Source organism: Herpailurus yagouaroundi, unplaced genomic scaffold (assembly GCF_014898765.1).
Source record: "Herpailurus yagouaroundi ecotype Mexico unplaced genomic scaffold, PumYag 141, whole genome shotgun sequence".
Lineage (NCBI taxonomy): Eukaryota > Metazoa > Chordata > Mammalia > Carnivora > Felidae > Herpailurus > Herpailurus yagouaroundi.
In genome coordinates this window covers 39,231,473-39,252,566 of record NW_024412396.1, presented here as the reverse complement: position 1 = coordinate 39,252,566, position 21,094 = coordinate 39,231,473, and the positions used below count along the sequence as shown (strand labels likewise).

Below are 21,094 nucleotides of genomic sequence, written 5' to 3'. Positions count from 1 at the left end.
CCCCTCCTAGAAAACATTCTTAATGAATGAAGCACTTACATATTCTTGCAAAATAGTTTTTATATTATAGGATTGTCCTTAATATAGATATATTACCTCCATTTATAGATGAGGAAGCTGTGATGCAAAGAGCTTATGAAACTAGTGCGTTGTCCTACACCTGAAGAGGTAGGCACCTTTGGAGTAGTCAGCCTAGCTCACAACCCTCTAAAGGTCCCTCACCTTTAGAGCAACTGTATTTTCTCAAATCAGAAATTGAGTTTGGGCAGGTTTCTTCACTAAAGAAGTAAATCGAAAAACCTCCATTTACCGTGCGGACTAAAGAACAGAAAAGCTGCTACACAGAAAAGGATGTATGTAATAAGAAGAGATGGTCCTGTAACCATTTATAGTTGCAGTTTCTTCTTGAAGCTTAGCTTCCTTTTGCCTTAAGGTTCAGTGACTCTGTATCCTTATAATGCAGCTTCTTTTTTCTCAACATGAGTTGATTCTGTTATTTCCATTTTTCAGCGCCCCAGTAAATGCATATAGTAAATGTCTAGAACCAGATCTGTGTAGCTCCAAAACCCCGTATTTTAAACTACTACATTATAGTCAATATTAATTCATTGCTGTATGCTATATATAATTTTATGATAAACATGTTTATATATGAATCCTTGCCCACATTTCTATGTCTTTGGTATAGAATTCTAGGCGAGAGAACACTGGGTCAAAGTATATGAACATTTAGACTTTTATGTATTGGCAAAATGCTTTCCAAAAGGGGGCATCAATTTTTATTCCACTAACAGGGTATGAGAACAAGGCAGATGTATCATTAATGTGGTATCCTAGTCATCTCTTGTTTACATATACACTATCCATTTCTTGAATTCAAAATATAATTTTTTTCTGGTGCCTGCCTTTGTCCCATATTTAAATTACTCTGAAAATTTTAAATTCTGTTGAAGACAGTTCTTGTAATTGCTTTAATGGCAAGTCATTTTATTGACTTTTTTTTCTAACTTCAATGGATGTAAATGACAAATGCCACAATATAAAAAATAATTCTGATTATGTGTGATAGTTAAGGAAACTATCAGTAAGAATAGAGCTGTTTGGTATAATAACTGAAGGAAATGTTTAGATAAGTGTTCTTGTAATAGACTGTGCAATGAAAAGATTAGATAGTGGTATGAAATTAAAAGCATCTAGGAGGTCATGGTGATCCGTTTTCAGTTTGGTAAATTTTTATTAATTTGGAAATAACATGAAGGACTTGTGTTTCAGCTTTTTTTTTAAAGTATTTTTTTTAATGTTTGTTTGTTTGCTTATTTATTTATTTATTTATTTATTTATTTTGAGAGAGAGGGAAAGACGAGGAGAGGCAGAGAGAAGGGGAGACACATAATCCAAAGCAGGTTCCAGGCTCTGAGCTGTCAGCACAGCTGGGGCTCAAACTCATGAACCTGACCTGGGGCTCAAACTCATGAACCGTGAGATCATGACCTAGCCGAAGTCAGATGCTTAACCAACTGAGCCACCCAGGCGCCCCTTCTTTTAGCTTTTTTGGTAAGACCTAAAGATTTAAGAAAAAACCTTTTTATAAGAGGAAATAACATAAATTTAGCAGATAAAGCTCAACAGTCTCTTAAAAAAAAAAAGAGAGAGAGAGAGAGAGAGAGAGAGAGAGAGAGAAAGAAAAATAGAAGCTAGGAACAACTACCAAACTTAAAATTACTATTTGTATAGTGATAAAAGTGTAAAGTAACAAGCACAGTAAATTGGAAGACATCAGAATAGACCACTGGAATATAATATTAAATGTTATTTGGCATCTCTGCATCTGTTTCTTTATCTGTAAAGAGAGGGTGGTGGAATTAATGTCTTCAATATCCCTTTTGCCTCTAAGTAAGTAAAGTTTGTACCTAGCCTCCATTCTAAGAAAAACCTACATAAAAAATATCTCAGTGATAATCTGCTTTATCCTAGGGATACACAAGGAATTAAACAACACACTTCATACATGAAGGACAGCTTAGTAAATAGTGGTTAAGAGCTTAGACTTCGGAATTAGACTCTCAATGTTTGAATGTCAGCTCCATACCTTAATACCTATTTAATCTGAGACCTCTTTTTTCCTCAGTTTCCTTTAAATTAGAATACCTACCTCATAGGGTTGTTCTGATGATTAAATGAGCTAATATTTATAAAGCTCTTAGGATAGTGCCTGGTACATAGTAAGTTTTATGTTCAGTAAAATTATTTAATCTACTAACCCTTCAGTAAAGAACAAATTGACATGTATTTGTTCTAATGTCACTTTTGGCTTTTAAGAAATCCAGACAGTTTATTTGTCAGAAATAAAGGATTGGGTTGGGTAGGAATTAGGGGTAGAGAGTGACAGTCAAGGGAAGGACAGAACAACAAATATGTGTATATCAGAAGTGAGAGAAAGGTTGGTTAGATTGTTATCACAAAGAGAAAGAGGAAGATGACTTTTTTAAAAATAGAAACGAGGGCTCTTACGGACTTTTACAGAATTGCTAAATTTGCCAATGTGGAGAAGACAACTTGAGTTTCCCATGACAATGCCTTTTGCATTTTGAAAATTACTGTATTTAATTGCTCCCATTCCACTTACTGTCCCAAGTGCTAAAGCAGCTCAGGAAGAGCTATTGCCGCCCCAGACTAGATTTGCTCCCAACCCTGGAGATTTGAATAGGGATTTCTTAAAAAACAAATCTCCACAGAATCCATATTAGAGAACTGGAGAAATTCTCTGGGGCCTTGTAGCAAGTAGGGCTAGATTATCCAAGAGACAATTAGATAAAAAAATTCTTTGGCAGATTGGAATTGGAATAAAGTAATGAATTGGAAACTGCCTGGAAGACTGAATTTACTAAGTTCCTGTTGTTTCTACTCTGGTTTCCAAAGAGGGAATCAGGAATTTTTTGTCTTGTTTCTAATCTTGGGAAACCTTTTACTTTTTCACTAATTGAGTACATTAGCTGTAGGTAGTTCATAAATGCCCTTTATCATGTTGAAGAAATTCCCTTCTTTCCTAGTTTTTTAAATCCTTTTATTATGAAGGATGATCATGTATATTTTTTTCTTAATTCTATTAATACAGTATATTACATTGATTTTTCTTTGTTGAACCACCCTTGCATTTCTGTGATAGATCCCACTTGGTCATGGTGTGTAATATTTTCCCCTTTCACCCCCCAGTGTATAATATATTTTTGAAAATTTTTATTTATTGAGGTGCCTGGGTGGCTCTGTTGGTTAGGCATTGGCCTGGCTGTTGGTTAAGCATCGGACTCTTGGGTTTGGCTCAGGTCATGATCTCACAGTTTCATGAGTTCGAGCCTGGCTGGCAGCATGGAGCCTGCTTGCTTGCTTGCCTATTTATTTAAAGTTTATTTATTTTTGGGGGGGTGGGGGGAGGTTTTTATATTTCTATACAATTTAGTTACTTTGTTTTAGAAAGTGTATATTAATGTTATTTATTTTAAAAAAATTTTTAATGTTTATTTTTGAGAGAGAGGGAGACAGAGTGAGAGCAGGGTAGAGTAGGGTAGGGGCAGAGAGAGAGGGAGACAGAATCTGAAGGAGGCTCCAGGCTCTGAGCTGTCAGCACAGAGCCCAATGCGGGGCTCAAACTCACAAAGTGAGATCATGACCTGAGCTGAAATCAAGGGGAAGAGCTTGAGAAAGATTGATACTAAATATCTGGTAAAATTCACCAGTGAAACCATCCAGACTTCAGGGACTGAGGCTGATGGCAGTTTGCCTGTCTTGTGATCCATCTCAGCATGTGGCATAAATAGGGAAGAGAGAGATCACAGAATGATTGAAAGTGGCATAAGTCACTTTCATCACAGCTCATTGGCCAAACTAATCACATGGTCCCAATCTAACTTCAGGAGAACCCAAAAATGTAGAGGAGCATAAGGAATATTTGATGAACATTAATGTTTCAACACCTGTTCTCCTTTTATTTCTCCAATGTAATGAACACATTTTATTATGTTATTAATATATTTTCTATAATATATAATTTATATATATTTAAATATCATATAATTTGCATATTTTGTGTTTACTATTTAGTGCCTTCCCCTCAGCAAAAGCATAAGCTTATTCTCCTAGAAAATCACACTGCTTACCATTTCTTGCCTATAAGCCTTTGCTCACAGTGTTCCTACTGTGATGCTTTTTATCTTTTTTGCCCTGTACTCCTTTTTCTAAAGGTGAAATCCTACTTATTTCTCAGGACAACTTGGATCTTAACTTTATCTGGATGACTTTGCTAACATCTTTAAGTTAAGTGCTCATCCCTTAGACTCCTCTGAATTTTTAGTATACTGTCATAGCACTTACCTCATTATATAGTTACATGTCTGTCTGCCCCATCAACCAAGTTCCTCATGTATGTGGAAGAATGGCTGGAGACATAGGTAGAGCCTAGAAAAGAAACTAGGAGGATCTGAATAAGGGCAGTTTAAGTAGAGTGGAGAAGAAATGATAGAATCAAGAAATATTTAGAAGGTAAAATCAGCAAGACTTGATTATTTGTTGAATATGAAAGGTAAGGAAAGAATCAAGGATAATTCATGTTTCTCATTTAAGTTTGTTATGTATATTATGAAGTTTCCAAGTGAAATAGAGAATATGAGAGGGGGAACAAGTTTGGGTGGTAGGATGATGACATTGGTTTGAAGTATAGTGAGTTTAACTCCATAGAGACCTCAAGGTGAAGACACATGCAGGAGATGGCTGTATGGTTCTTAACCCAAGGAAACAGATAGGTCTTCAGCTTGCAAAGTAGTAGTTAAAAAATAAGAAAAGCAGAGACTACCAATAAGTACTAAGGGCAAAATCCTTATGTATGTATGTATGTATGTATGTATGTATGTATGTATGTATTTATGCTAGTGTTCGAGGAACAGGAACAGAAAGATACGCTCTTGTGCGGGAAACACCGAAAAAAACAAAGATGGTGAAAGAGGAACCAAGAGAATGTGATACTGTAGATATCAAGGGTGTTTAGACTTTCAGGGAAGTGGTGGCTATGTCAAATGCAGTAGAGAAGTCAAATCAAAACAAGTACGTACCAAATCTTTACCAGTCTTCTTGCAGTCTTAATTAATTCCCTTCTTTCAACCCCACTTGTTACTGAGCCATGTTGATTTCCTATTGGATTGAACCACGTTGGCTTCAATTTTATGGAGAAATTTCCAATTATAGGGTGTTAACTGCCTCAGATGTGCCCCCCTCCTTCTTCCTTCACAAACTTGCCACCATGGCCATCCATTGTTTGCTCCTTCCCTCTAATATAAGGAGATTCAAAGCCAACTCTTAACATTAGTGCCCTTGATACCAAGAGTTGTCTATATTTTATTGTTTTCCCTTTTTAAGACTTTCTGATCCCAGTATCCCCCCAAGATTTTTCTCAAAAAGGTTACCATTTGAAATTTTAGTGGAGGGGCAGAAGTGGGAAACAAATGACAAGTTGTTGAATATTGAATAGAAGATGGTGAAATATCAACAGAAATTACAAGTAGCAGTCACTGATGGAACTGAGAGGGAGATACTCCTCAGTTTTTCTACGCAGGGAAACGAAGGACACTTACAGGGATCAGAGTCAAGCACTGTTCCAGAGGTATTTCATTTTGGAGCCACATGAAAAATATGTTTCCTCCCTATTTTTCTTCCTCTGCAGCATGCTGGTGATTAAGTCTTTACCGGAGAAATGAAAATGAGCCAGTTTTCACAATGAAGAGTTGTAGAAACACCAGATTTCATTCATTTGTTCAATTATGCAAAAGTTAAAATCATGCAAAACTTTTTCTTAAATGTCAGCTATGTGCCATGCTTAGTGTCAGGTGCTAGGAATACAATGGGGAGTAAAAACATATAGTTCTTGTTTTTGTGGAGTTCTGTGGTATAGTGATATGTTTTTTATTTCCTTGTTTATATTTAACCTAATTTATATAACCCATTTTACTTTTTTTTCCCCTTTAGTATCCTCTTCTATGTGGACTGATTCTTATTCCTTGCTGGTGTTCTCTAGTTTGCCTAAGTAGAATTTACATGGGAATGCACTCCATTCTGGTAAGGAAAATTTGTATTCACAGTGCTTTATTTTTCTCTGAAAATGACAGGCTATTTTATAGTTTTTAATCATTTTCAAACTTACAAGAAACCTGAGAAAATATTACTGTAAATCTCCTTTGTTTTGCAAAAAATATATATATTAACATATTGTTTTGTGGGCATTTAATGTAGTAATTGTATTTTTTAGAAACCGTTCCCAACAATCACAAATAACCAAGTATTATGTTCAGGATAAGGAATAAGGTTTCTCCCGTCTTCCAGTCTCCATTTGATTTTCCTTCTTACGGTCTTTTGTGCCTCTCCACCAGAGTCAAAGCAGCAATGTGAATATAGACATCAATGCGAGCTCTACTCAGTAGTGAACACCCACTGACTAGAAACAACATGAACTTAAACCATCCTGGTGCCACTTGTATTTACATATTAAACTCTAGTTTTCTTCTTTTCCCCAACGGTACTTTAGGGCTTCCAACAGTTACTTTATTTTAAGAATGCTATTCAGTTTAAAAAGCACCAGCACAGGGAACCTCTACTCTTTAGCCACAACTACTCACCTCCCTTTCTCCCCTGCCCATTGACATTCTAGCTTGCACCATCTCATCACCAGAGGACTGTAACAGCTTCTGAATTAGTAGCCCTACTTCCAGTCTGACCACATTCCATACGGTGTCTAGCCTCCTGTTGTAGTTTACTTCCAAAGCACAAACATGATGCCATACTGAATGACTTGTTTCCTCGAATGTAATTGGTGTCTCTTACCTTGATACCTTTAGGAAAGTTGTAACTTCTGCTTGGAATACCCATTTCCCTTTGTCTAGCTAACTATCCATTCTTCAGGATTCACAAAAAGTGTTCTTATCTCCTAAAAGCCTTGTTACATTCCCCATCTTGCCTTTCTCTAGACTGGCTAGATGACCTTTCTCCCAGAGCATCTTGAGCATAATTCTGGCACAACTACAACTTCTTTTTTCCTTGTCTGTCACCCCCACTAGAAAATAAGCAACATAAGAAAAGTAACTCTATGTTCCCTCACTATCCCTTGCATCCAGTGTAGTGTCTCTTACCGCACTCTATGAACGTATTATGTATTTAGTGGATAAAGGATCAGAAAAAAGTGGAGAAATATGAACTAATTCATGTGATCAAAAAATTTATAACTGGCTATATCAAATTTTTCTTGTCCTTTGCAACAATTTAACACTTTTAGAATTTTCTACTCATGAAAGTATCTAATTAGCTTGTTTCATAGCTGTAGAAATATTGGGTTTCTATTTCTTAACTTGGATTGCTTGCCTCCAGTAGCTGCCCCTTCACTAGTAAATTTCCACAAGTCCCAAATACTATTTTAATAAGCAGATTATTTATGTTCAACTTTTTATAATTAATTGTATTAATACAAATTGTGAATTTACATATAATTTCCTTTCTGATTAATCTCTACTAATTTTATAAGCCTCAGTATCATTAAAAAAAATTTTTTTTTTTTTTAGCGTTTATTTATTTTTTGAGAGACAGAGAGAGAAAGAATGTGAGCAGGGGAGGGGGGAGAGAGAGGGAGACACAGAATTCGAAGGAGGCTCCAGGCTCTGAGCTGTCAGCACAGAGCCCGACACGGGGCTTGAACTCACAAACTGTGAGATCGTGACCTGAGCTGAAGTTGGACACTTAACTGACTGAGCGACCCAGGTGCCCCCAGTATCCGATTTTTATATCATATCTAGCATTTGTCACAAGAAAATGTTATCCATTTCTGTGCCTTGTTAATGATTCTCTTCCAACTACAAAAGTTAGTAATATTGCTCCTAAAAATTTACCAAATGGTTATGTATCTTTGAGTGATAAAAAATGGATCCCTGATATTTCTGGAAGATAAAGCTATTAGATATTACCCTTAGGTTCATTATCGTAATAAAAAGGGGAATAAGAATCTGATTATATTTAATATTCTTTCTAAAAGATGTGCTTTTGGGGCTCCTGGGTGGCTCAGTTGGTTAAGTGTCTGACTCTTGGTTTCAGCTCAGGTCATGATCTCACAGTTCATGAGTTCAAGCCTCACATCGGGCTCCATGCTGACAGGACAGAGCCTGCTTGGAATTCTCTCTCTCCCTCTCTCTCTGCCCCTCCTCTGCTTGCTCTACCTATCTCTCTCAAAATGAATAAATAAACTTAAAAAATTTTTTAAAAATTAAAAATAATAAAAGATGTGTTCTTTAAAAACATGTTTAGTGGATTGATCAAACATTCAAGCTGAGTTCAGTTCAGTTTTTATATACTGGACTTCTGTTTTTGAATCAGCTGACCTAAAAACAATATTGATGTATTATTTTTCAAATCATGAGTCTGATAATCCTAGTCCTTTATTCAAAAACCTTCTTGTCGGGGCACCTGGGTGGCTCAGTCAGTTAAGCATCCGACTTCAGCTCAGGTCACGATCTCGCGGTCCGTGAGTTCGAGCCCCGCGTCGGGCTCTGGGCTGATGGCTCGGAGCCTGGAGCCTGCTTCCGATTCTGTGTCTCCCTCTCTCTCTGCCCCTCCCCCGTTCATGCTCTGTCTCTCTCTGTCTCAAAAATAAATAAACGTTAAAAAAAAAAATTAAGGGGCGCCTGGGTGGCGCAGTCGGTTAAGCGTCCGACTTCAGCCAGGTCACGATCTCGCGGTCCGTGAGTTCGAGCCCCGCGTCAGGCTCTGGGCTGATGGCTCAGAGCCTGGAGCCTGTTTCCGATTCTGTGTCTCCCTCTCTCTCTGCCCCTCCCCCATTCATGCTCTGTCTCTCTCTGTCCCCCAAAAAATAAATAAAAAGTTGAAAAAAAAAAAGCTTTAAAAAAAAAATTAAAAAAAACCAAAAAACAAAAACCTTCTTGTCCCATAGAATGTTTCATCAATTTTATTCAGACTAGCTACTGAATTTTATTATGTGTAGTATTACAAATTTTTGTTTTCCTTTTATTTTTTATTTTATTTCTTTTTAAAAGTAAAATCATGAGTAATGTGCAGACGTTACAAACTATGATCCTGTGTTATAACCACAATTATTCCTAATAAGAAATACATTGCTTATTATTTGATAGTTGATGGATGAAACTATACCTATAATGAATCCCTCCCTTTCTTACATTATGGATCTAATATATTCCCACAATTTTCACTTTTTCCTATATTTTAATATTTCAGTAATTACCTTCATTTTGAATTATTTTCTATTTATTTATTTTGAGAGAGAGAGAGAGAGGGAGGGAGGGAGGGAGAGGGGTGGGGGGGCAGAAAGAGAGGGAGAGAATCACAAGCAGGCTCCATGCTGTTAGCACAGAGCTCTTCGTGGGGCTTGATCTCATGAAACTTGAGATCATGACCTGAGCTGAAATCAGGAGTCTGATGCTTGACTTCCTGAGCCACCCAGGTGCCCTTTTAACTATTTTCTTGATCATAGTTTGTATCTTTACTATTTATTGTGAAATTAGTATGGAGCTATAGGCAGTGTATGCCCTACAAGTTGCTAATAGGTGCTTAGATACCTATACCTATTATTATTAAGTGGATGTCTTCATTAACACAAGAAGAGGCTTCTTGTGTTATTTATCATTTATTCTAAATGATTTATAATGAACACTTCATTCAGTATTTTCCATAAGTTCTGTATGTTTTTGTTACAACACAAAGAGCAACAGCTTAGTTTATTTTCAACATCCGCCTACTTTCCTAAATTGATTTTCTTACTTCCAAGAAAAGTATAGAGGAGTTACTACATCTATTTAGTTGTTATAAACCTAGCTCTCAAAATTTAAATTCATGGGGTGCCTGGGTAGCTCAGTCGGTTAAGTGTCCCACTCTTGGTTTTAGCTCAGGTCATGATCTCATGGTTCTTGGAATTGAGCCCCCCATCAGGCTCTGTGCTGACAGTATGGAGCCTGCTTGGGATTCTCTCCTCCCTTTCCCTGACCTTCCCTGGCTCACGTGTGTGGATGCAGTCTCTCTCTCTAAATAAATAAACTTGAAAAATATTAAATTCATAAAACCACAGGCCATTTTTTAAGTTACTGGACTGGGTACTTGTCAAACTACTGTTTTGTTTCTGTATTAGTAAAATTATGAATATATTGTAAATCCATGTACCCAAAATTTTCCAAACAGTTTTATGTGTCTATATGTGTAAAGTCTTTTTAGAAAGATATTATGAGATTATAAAGTAGTAAGTATACCTCAAACCCATTTCTATAAGAAGAAATAAAATCAAACCAACCATATATACGCACAAAAAACCCCAAAAATCCAAAAACATGTTAGAGAGCAAGATCTAGAGCAATAAACATTGAGAGTTTTAATAGTAACTGTACCTGGGTAATAACTGCTTATTGGGGCACCTGGGTGACTCAGTCAGTTAAGCGTCCAACTTTGGCTCAGGTCATGATCTCATGATTTGCCTTTCAAGCCCTGCATTAGGCTCTGTGCTGACAGCTCAGAGCCTGAAGCCTGCTTCAGATTCTGTGTCTTCCTCTCTCTCTGCCCCTCCCCTGCTCACACTCTGTCTCTGTCGCTCAAAAATGAATAAAATGTAAAAAAAAGACCACCACCACCTACTTGTTATTATTTGTATTTTCTAGTTTTCCTATAATGATCGCATATTAAATCTGAATTTTAATTAAAGGTAAATATTCCAAAATCTGTCCTTAATAGTGCACTTATAGTAGTATATTAGCATATTGAAATAAGAAGCAGGACACCTAAAATATGTTATAATTGAGGTGCCTGGTGGCTCAGTCGGTTGAGCGTCCAACTCTTGATTTTGGCTCAGGTCACAATCCCAGGGTCATGGGATCGAGCCCCCATGTCGATTCTCTCGATCTCATGAAGATTCTGTCTCTCTGCCTCTGCCCCTCTCCCCCATTTGTGCGTGTACTCTCTCTCTCAACATAAAATAAAATAAAATAAAATAAAATAAAATAAAATAAAATAAAATAAAATAAAATAAAATAAGATATTATAATTGAAAACACCCCAGCAACTCACTAGGATATCATAGGAGCCTGGAATTCTAATCTCAGCAAATCACCAGCTTCTCTAGATCTATTTCCTGATCGGAAGAAATGAAAAGGATAAAAGTTTAGACTTTATATGTAATAAATCTGTGTTGAATTTATGGTACTTGATACCTTCTTCCTTTCATAAATTCGATAACCTTGAATATTCCATTCAAATGTGTAATTATCTATTAACTTTGAGGGAATATTAAGTTATCTGTGATTAGTATCTAAAATTATGTGCTAAGGTTTTTTTTTAATTTGCTAATTTAAGTTCTTTTTGCTACCTTTAACATTAACTTTCCTTTATTACATACTTTGTGCTGTAATGCTTAAAACCACTTAGTATACATTTTAATGTCATACATTAAATTGACATCACAGTTATAGCTAGCATGTTTATGCCCTGAATTAATTCCTTCCTTCCTTCTGGTTCTGTTGCTTGGAAGTTCAGTTTGCCCTTACTATTTTTTTAAGTTTATTTATTTATTTTGAGAGAGAGCAAGCAGGGGAGGGGCAGAGAGAGAGAATCCCAAGTGGGCTCTGCACTGACAGGAGAGCCTGACATGGGGCTCGAACTCATGAACTACGAGATCATGATCTGAGCCCAAACCAAGAGTCAGATGCTTAACCAACTGAGACACCTAGGTGCCTCAGTTTGCCCTCACTATTCAGGATAATATAAATCACTAATAATCAGAAAGGGAGGTAAATTTGTATAGAGTCTTGAAACAATCTAGTTTAATATTCATGGAGCTCTACAAAAAAAATTGAGGACAACAAATTTTGGATATTTTGTGTCATACCGAAATATATTTCTAGAATTATAATTGTTTTGAATTATTTTTAAGAATTCTTAACGTGATCAAATGTAGGGGCACCTGGCTGGCTCAGAGAAGTGTTACTCTTGATCTCAGGGTTGTGAGTTCAAGCCCCATTTTGGGTGTAGAGATTACTTAAATAAAGAATAAATTAAAACTTAAAAAAAATAGGGGGTGCCTGGGTGGCTCATTTGGTTAGGCGTCCGACTCGATTTCGGCTTGGGTCAAGATCTCACACTTCTTGAGATCAAGCCCCACATTGGGCTCTGTGCTGACAGTGCAGAGCCTGCTTGGTATTCTAAATCCCAATAAAGAAACATGAAAAAAACTTTAAAAAGTGGTCAAATGTAGGAATGTCTTTAAAAGTCATTTAATTGATTAAGTTTTTCATTTTCTTTTTTTTTAAATTTTTTTTCAACGTTTTTTATTTATTTTTGGGACAGAGAGAGACAGAGCATGAACGGGGGAGGGGCAGAGAGAGAGGGAGACACAGAATCGGAAACAGGCTCCAGGCTCCGAGCCATCAGCCCAGAGCCTGATGCAGGGCTCGAACTCACGGACCGCGAGATCGTGACCTGGCTGAAGTTGGACGCTTAACCGACTGCACCACCCAGGCGCCCCAAATTTTTCATTTTCTAAAGTACTATAAGCAGGCGCCTGGGTGGCTCAGTCGGTTAAGCGTCCGACTTCGGCTCAGGTCATGATCTCATGGTCCGTGAGTTCGAGCTCCACGTCGGGCTCTGTGCTGACAGCTCAGGGCCTGGAGCCTGTTTCAGATTCTGTGTTTCCCTCTCTCTCTGACCCTCCCCCATTTATGCTTTGTCTCTCTCTGTCTCAAAAATAAATAAACATTAAAATAAATAAAGTACTATAAGCATTTTATAGGAATGAACATCTACTTATATCTATGGTAAGAAAAAACTATAAAAAAAACAGCTAATTTCAGAGCTATTAACCCTTCCTTTCACTTAACTTTACAGTAAATTTATTATATATGGTTTTATGTAAATAACATCAATTGTCATTTAAAACTTCTAACTTGGTACACATTCTGAGAATTACAAGGCCCAGACATTTCCACATGAGCATATTCTGAAAGTTTTTTAATCAGTCATGAAATTTATTCTTTTTAAAGTTAAATAAAACATTTTTGAGATGCAGGGGGGAGGGGCAGAGGGAAAGGGGGACAGAGGATCCAAAGCAGGCTCTGTGCTAACAGCAGTGAACTGGATTTGAGGCGTGAACTCATAGACTGTGAGATCATGACCTGAGCCAAAGTCAGATGCTCAATGAACTGAGCCACCCAGGTGCCCTATCATGAAATTTAAATAAGAAATAAAGCAACAGCTTCTATTCTGACAGCCAAAATTCTGTAGTTATTTCACGAGATCTGTGCCTTTAATTACATCGTAGGGAAGAAAGGGTAGGATAGCAACCAAAGGACTATACCCTCATAAAAGTGTAATTCTGTGGAAATTAGTGATCTGAAATATGAAGAATAGAGGTCTGACAGTCATAATTTGAGGTCTCCGTATCCACAAGTATGGTCAGAGTTTGGGTCACTTTTGGAATCTTTGAGTAACTGCAGTAAAATTCAATTAATAAGAATTCTTAGGTAACTTTTAGTATGTATCTGAGTTTTCATGGAAGACCTCATGTTAAAAAAATTTGAAAATTTAGTTTTTCACTCCAGTATATAATTCCTAATGCTGAATATTCATTTTTTTTCAACAAAATATATTGAGCACCTTTAATCCATCAGATTAAATACTTAGGTCTATGACATTAGTTCAGTTTTCTTTATTTAAAAACTGGCCAGGGGCACCTGGGTGGCTCAGTCAGTTAACCGTCCGACGCGTGATTTCGGCCCAGGTCATGACCTCATGGTTTGTGGGCTCAAGCCCCAGTGCGCTGACAGCATGGAGCCTGGTTGGCCTTTTCTGTCGCCCTCTCTTCCTCTCCCAAAATAAATAAATAAACATTAAAATAAGATAACATAAAATAAAACAAAAAAAATGGCTAATGTAACCATAAATTTTTATTAAATTTGAACACTCCTTGAAAGGGGAAAAAAAGGCATTTTTAGTATTTATTCTGGGGACAACAGAGGAGAGCAAAATGAGATTATTCCAGGGAAGCCATATCAGGGTGTTTGTGAGGATCAAATATGACACTAAATGTAAAGTATTAGAACAGTGTTTTCAGTGTAGAGACTGTTATTCCCTGAAAATGTCTTTAGCCTAAATTGAAGAAATTATGTTTCATCTATTTCTCATACAGAGTTCTTATCAAGCAGGATTATATAGTCAATATGATGAATCTAAAGAATTTCTCTCAGTTTAACTAAACAAATATTTATTGCCTACTTACTGTGTGCCAGCCATTGGGTATATATGTATAAATAAGATAAAGACTTTGCTTTTGAGAGATCACTGTCTAAATAGGTAATATGTAATGTAAATATGTAATGCAGTGGTTCCTCAACTGGAGCTGCACAACAGAACCACTGGGGAGCTTTTTTAAAATTTTTGTCTTAAAAAAAAATACTTTTTAACATTTTTATTTATTTTTGAGAGACAGAATGCGAGTGGAGGAGGGGGCAGAGAGAGAGACACAGAATCTGAAGCAGGCTCCAGGCTCTGAGTTGTCAGCACAGAGCCCGACATGGGGCTCAAACTCACACGAATGGTGAGATCATGACCTAAGCCGAAACTTAACCGATGGAGCCACTCAGATGCCTCTGGGGAGCTCTTTTTCTTTCTTTCTTTCTTTCTTTTTTTTTTTTAGAAAGAAGTTGATGCCCAGGGTGCCTGGGTGACTCAGTTGGTTAGGTCATGATCACTGTTCATTGAGTTCAAGCCCCACATTGGGCTCTGTGCTGACAGTGTGGAGCCTACTTGGGATTCTCTTTCTCCCTCCCTCACTGCCCCTCCACTGCTTGTTCTCTCTGTCTCTCTCTCTCTCTGTCTCTCTCAAAAATAAGTATACATTAAAAAAAAAATTGATGTCCTACTCACACTTCAATTCAGTTAAATCAGAATCTCTGAGGATTGGCCCAGGCATCAATATTTACAAAGTTCTTTAGTGACTTCTAAAGGGCACAGAGGTTGTGAACCTTTGGTTTTCTAATAGAAATAGAAAGCAAAAAATGGAAAACAATGTGGTAACTTTTGTAGCAGATGCTATGGAGGTAAGGAGGAGGGAATTCCTTATTATGGGGTAGGAGAAGAGAAAGTTTATGGAGAAGAGAGGTGCCTGAGCAGAATCTCAAAGGATATGTAATGGTTTTCCTAAAATAGAGGAGGAAAGATAATTCCAAGATGAGAGAAATAGTCTAAAATTCATTATGGGACCTGGCATTGAAGCGTTTTGTGTTTAAGATTCTTTTTATTAAGTAATCTCTATACCCATTGTGGGGCTCTAACTTAGAACTCCGAGATCAAGAGTCATATGCTCTACTGCCTGAGCCAGCCAGGGGCCCCTGGCATTGAAGTGTTAGGATAGGCAGAAGCCAGATATGAAATGCTTTATATGCCTTCTAAGAAGTTTGAATACACAAGTGATATTGCTTTAGTTCACAATTTGATAAACATTTTGTTAATTGCTTATATTTTTCTTCGACATACTATGAAAGCAGTCACTTCTATAAAGAGAACACAATTGCTTTTAAATAATCTCATTTCATATTTTTAGAATTGGAAAACATCAGGAAAAACTTGTTCTATATGGAAATAAATTTTTAAAATGTTTTTTTAATGATGCCTGTAATGTAATTGTTGAAAAACAGAGTAAAGATTCACTTACAAGTAATTTAGTAGATTTTGTTAGAATAGATTCATGTAAGGGATTCATTTATTCGTCCAATAAATATTTGACGCTTCCCAGGAAGGTGGTGGTTAAAGAACTTAAATTCTTCAAAATTTTTAGCTGCACATTCAGTTCTTACTCTCTTTAGGAATTGTCTGTACCTTCAGCCCTTCTTCTATTCCACAGTATTCTGATTTAGAATTTTACATAGTTTAGAACAGTGCATTGTACTGTTAACTTCACTGATCCATGACAAAGTCATTGAACTTCTGCACAATGAGGACAATGGCAAGAGTTTGAGGATATACTGAAGTCTTAAATGTAGAAGGCAAACTTAAAAACTTTTTGAATAGTATACCTTTATGATTTTGTGGCAGAGAGGGCTTTCTTAAACAAGATACAATGATAAATATGACTACATTAAATTTAGAACTTCTCTTCACTAAAAGGTGCCATAAAGAAAATGAAAAGGCAAGCTACAAAATCCAAAAAAGATGTTTATAGAACATGTTATTGATAAGAGATTTTATTGATAAAGGATTTATATATGAATACCATATGAAAAAAATCATGTAAAACAAGAAAAAAAATCTAAAAGAATGGTTACAAAAAGACACAAATATACATTACAGAGAAAAGGAATAACGCATAATCTTATAAAAAAATCAGGAAAATGCAATTTAATCAAGAAATGCAGAACTGATGGGATGTAAATTTTTACGAACATTTTGGAAATTTTTAATCTTATAAAATGGAACATGCACATACCCTATGATTCTGCCATTCTGTTTCTAGGAAACTCTTGCCCACACCAGGCAACATTGAAACAAAAAAAATGGTTGCACTGGTTATAATATTCCTGGTTGGTTTAAGAAGAGATACTAATTAAGAAAGCACTCAAGCTCAACCATAGCCAATAAACTAATCCAAAACCTATGAACAACTTAAATGACCACCAGTGGAAGAATGAATAAGTGAACTGTATAATCACACAGCAAAGTATTACACAGTTGGGAAAGTGAATGACCTACAACTACATATAAGGAATGAATCTTGAACTGTGCACTATATAACATTTTTATAAGCTCAGAAAGAAGCAAAACTAGGTCATTTTTTGTTTGTTTGGAGATATGTGATGAAAGCTTTTAACAAGTGCAGTAGAACCTTGGTTTGTGAGCATAATTTGTTCCAGAAACATGCTTGTAATCTGAAGCACTCGTATATCAAAGCGAATTTCAAGAACCATTGGCTCAGTTATGATCATGTGACATTCGGCATCATGTACTACTTGTATTGCAGGACATCACTCGTTTATCAAATTAAAATTTATTAGAAATGTTTGAACACTTGCAGAACAAGTTATTCACAACCCAAGGTTTTACTGTATTTATTCAGCCAAAACTCAGGTTTATAATTGCCTTTTGTAGGATACAGAGTGATAGAGTTGGGAGACAGCATACAAAAGATTCAAAGTACTGGTAATATTATTATCTTTTTTGCAGCAGTGATTTCATAGATATGAATTTTATAACTTCATATACACTCTACGTATCTTTTTCTATGTATCAGTTATTACCTAATAAAAATTTTAAGACAGAAAAACATTAGGCAACTACAGTTGACCCTTTAACAACATGGATTTGAGTTGCATGGGTCTACTTATATGCAGATTTTTTATAGTACTGAGTGTCTTTTCTCTTATGATTTCCTTAACATTTTTATTTCTCTTTATTCTACTTTCTCTTTTATTTCTCTTACTTTACTGTAAGAATACAGTATATAATATGTATAGCATTAATTATATGTGTTAGTTGATGTTTAGTTATTGGTAAGGCTTCAGGTCAGTAGTAGGCTATTAGTAGTTGAGTTTTGGGGGAGTCAAAGTTATAATATATGAGTTTTTTACTGTATGTGGGGTGGCCACCCCAATCCTCACATTGTTTAAGGGTCAGCTGTGTAATTTCCCAGAAATCAAAACTACACATGGGGCACCTGGATGACTCGGTTAAGTGTCTGACTCGGTTTCTGCTCAAGTCATGATCTCATGGTTCATGGGTTTCCAGCGCTGCATTGGGCTCCACACTGCAGGTGCAGAGCCTGCTAGGGATTCACTCTCTCCACCTCTCTTTCTGCCCCTGCCCTGCTTGCATTCTCTCTCCTTTAAAAAAAAAATTTTTTTTTAACGTTTATTCATTTTTTGAGAGAGCATGAGCAAGGGAGGGGCAGAGAGAGGGAGACAGAGAATCTGAAGCAGGCTCCAGGCTCTGAGCTGTCTGCACAGAGCCCGACACGGAGCTCGAACTCACAAACTGTGAGATCGTGACCTGAGCTGAAGTCAGACGCTTAACCCACTGAGCCACCTAGGTGCCCCCGCTCTCTCTCCTAAATAAAATAAATAATTTTTTAAAAAAGTTAAAAAAAACTACACAATTTAGGCAGAGTTTATTGTTAAGGATTTAAATATAAATCTTATATAGCATATATGTAGTTAGTTTATAAAAAGGTAGAATTATGAAAACATAACTTTTAAATGTTTATTTTGAGAGAGAGGGCATGCATGCACATGCATGAGCACAAGCAGGCAAGGGGTAAAGAGAGAGGGAGAGAGAGAATCCCAAGCAAGCTGTGTACTGTCAGCACAGAGCCCGACATAGGGCTTGATCACATGAACCATGAGATCCGGGCCTGAACCAAAGTCAAGAGTCAGATGCGCAAATGAGTGGGCCACCCAGGCGCCCCAAAAACATAATACTTTCATTATTATTATCAAATTAATCTTTTTATTATCACTAAATGTTTAGTATTTATTATATGGTCAGTAAAGTTTGAAAATGTGATATCTAAAGAATCTGTATTAACATTTAAAATGTGAAATATATGTTTTTAAATGTCAAAAATAGTATTATGCTGAACAACTTTACTTTTCTCTTTTCCCAGGATATTATTGCCGGATTCCTATATACCATTTTAATCTTAGCTATCTTCTATCCGTTTGTGGACCTGATTGACGACTTCAACCAAACTCACAAATATGCTCCATTAATCATCATTGGGCTTCATTTAGCCTTGGGGATCTTTTCTTTCACTCTTGACACCTGGAGTACATCCCGAGGAGACACAGCTGAGATTCTAGGAAGTGGTGCTGGAATTGCATGTGGATCTCATGTTAGCCATAACGTGGGTCTAATGTTAGATCCTTCTCTGGATATACTACCATTAGCTCTGCCCCCCATTACCATGACTATGTTTGGAAAAGCCATACTGCGGATCCTCATCGGGATGGTATTTGTACTAATAGTCAGAGATATAATGAAAAGGATCACCATTCCTTTAGCCTGTAAAATCTTCAGTATACCATGTGATGATATTCGAAAAGCAAGACAACACATGGAAGTTGAACTTCCTTATCGGTATATTACCTATGGAATGGTTGGTTTCTCTATCACATTTTTGGTTCCTTATCTATTTTTCTTTATTGGTATCTCTTGATGCAGAAATACTGTTTATAAGAAAGGAGGGTATCAGTTACTGATATCTAAAAATATATCCTAGTTAAAAGCCAAATCAGAGTTAGGCTTTTGCAGGAATTTAACTTAAATAATTATTTAAGTAAATTCGTAAGAGTCAGTGCATTTTATCATTGCACATCCAGATATTGTTTTAGGTGAGCTGAGCTATTTCAACACTGAGAAAATGATAAGTATCCATTTAGAATGTTCATGTAATGTTTGGAGAGTTTTATGCTGTTATGAATTCGAGTTATATATAATATATATTAAGATACATAATGTACAATTATGTATCTAATGTATGTTATATATGAAATAATATACCTAAGTTATTTTAAACTGTGGGGCTGTATTATAAAATCAATAATATGCAAACAGTGTGCCGGTATATTTGGATTTAGTACAGGCACGTTGTTATTAACAGATATATTTAACATTTATTTACTATGGGAACCATTTCCTAATTGAATTGCGTAATTACTAGACCAGAATTCATATGCCACCACATAATGTTTTACTGCCTCTTTTTACACTGCCGTCACCTTTCATGTTACCCATGATGTTGAGCATGGGAGGCATTTTTAATGGACCAAATTTTCAGAAAAATTAGGGTTTTTTTTTTTTTCAATTCTGTACACTGTGTTGAATGTACTTTATTTGCAGTTATTCTGGACATCAGTTTAATAATTCAGGTACTGAATTTTATTGCTTGCTAATTGTGCCTTTCTGTTGCTGAATTAAGAAATGCCATGTATACTGTGATACAAAAATAAGATACTATCTTTATCTTAAGTTACATATAATCAGGCAAATGTTTTAAAAATACATGTCAAACTAACAGGGCTAGAAGCAAGCCACCCTCAATTGTTTAGCCTTTGTTTGGAAAGAAATGTGGAATGGGTTAAACTTTCTCACTAATTTATTGGGTAGCTAAATGGATAAGTATTTCCATTTTTGTAGGTATTTTTCTGTGCATTGTAAGTTTTAGGAACAAGATATATTTTTTGTACATTGTCTTGATTGTTTATACTGCAGGTAGATACTTCCAATGAATGGAAATGTAATTGAAATTTATAGATGGGACAATGCACACACTTAATTTATAAACAAACCGTTTTTCTAAATTATTTGGAAAGGATTGGATTTAGCAGTGTTAACTTTTAATACCCATTTATTAGCTACTTAAAGTAAATTATAAAATCTGAAAGTATCAGTATTTTAGATCCTATTATTTTTTCAATTTTTATTATTTTCACAGTGGAAAATTTGGGTATTAAACTATTCTTTCTTCTGTCTGTGCCTTTATATTTTGAAGTGTAATTGTAATTAGGTTAACATTAAGTTTATTTGTAGTAAGTTTTTCTTAAGAGAATTAACTTTCCATATAAATGAGCATCAGGTATGGAATTACTGACTTTAGTGCAATATCTGTCTGATTATCCAGAAGTATCACTTAAGATGTTTCTATTTTGGACAGCATAACTATTTGAACTCATATTTTTATAATTCCGATTGAGAATTTAGGGACATGGTAATTTTTACCAACATTGAATATGATAATTTTAAGTAAAACAACTAAATTTGGGACCTTTAGCTGTTAGTAGGAAACCGAGGCACTTAGGAACATATCGGTACGTTGGAAAATGTGCAAAGAACTTTTCTTTCAAAATGTGTTTAATGAATTGAATTTTAGGAACTATTTCCCATAATTTGGGTCTATGCTATCTTATTAATTTTTATATCTAGCTTAAAAGGTATTTGAAAATATTCCATTTCTTTGTGATTTATTATTTTCTGTCCTATGGTATCTCCATGCTAAATGTATTTTAAAATAAAA

General features: G+C 35.9%; 1 protein-coding gene across 1 annotated transcript in view; it reads left to right on the top strand.

The window, feature by feature from the left end:
* Positions 1 to 20,838, top strand: part of SGPP1 (sphingosine-1-phosphate phosphatase 1) — a 35,765-nt gene extending 14,927 nt beyond the window's left edge. Inside the window, exons 2-3 of the mRNA XM_040477345.1 lie at positions 6,013 to 6,102; positions 18,686 to 20,838. Of these exons, the coding sequence (XP_040333279.1) occupies positions 6,013 to 6,102; positions 18,686 to 19,237 (642 nt within the window). The 3' untranslated portion in view covers positions 19,238 to 20,838. The remainder of the gene's footprint in view (positions 1 to 6,012; positions 6,103 to 18,685) is intronic.
* Positions 20,839 to 21,094: the final 256 nt, after the last annotated feature.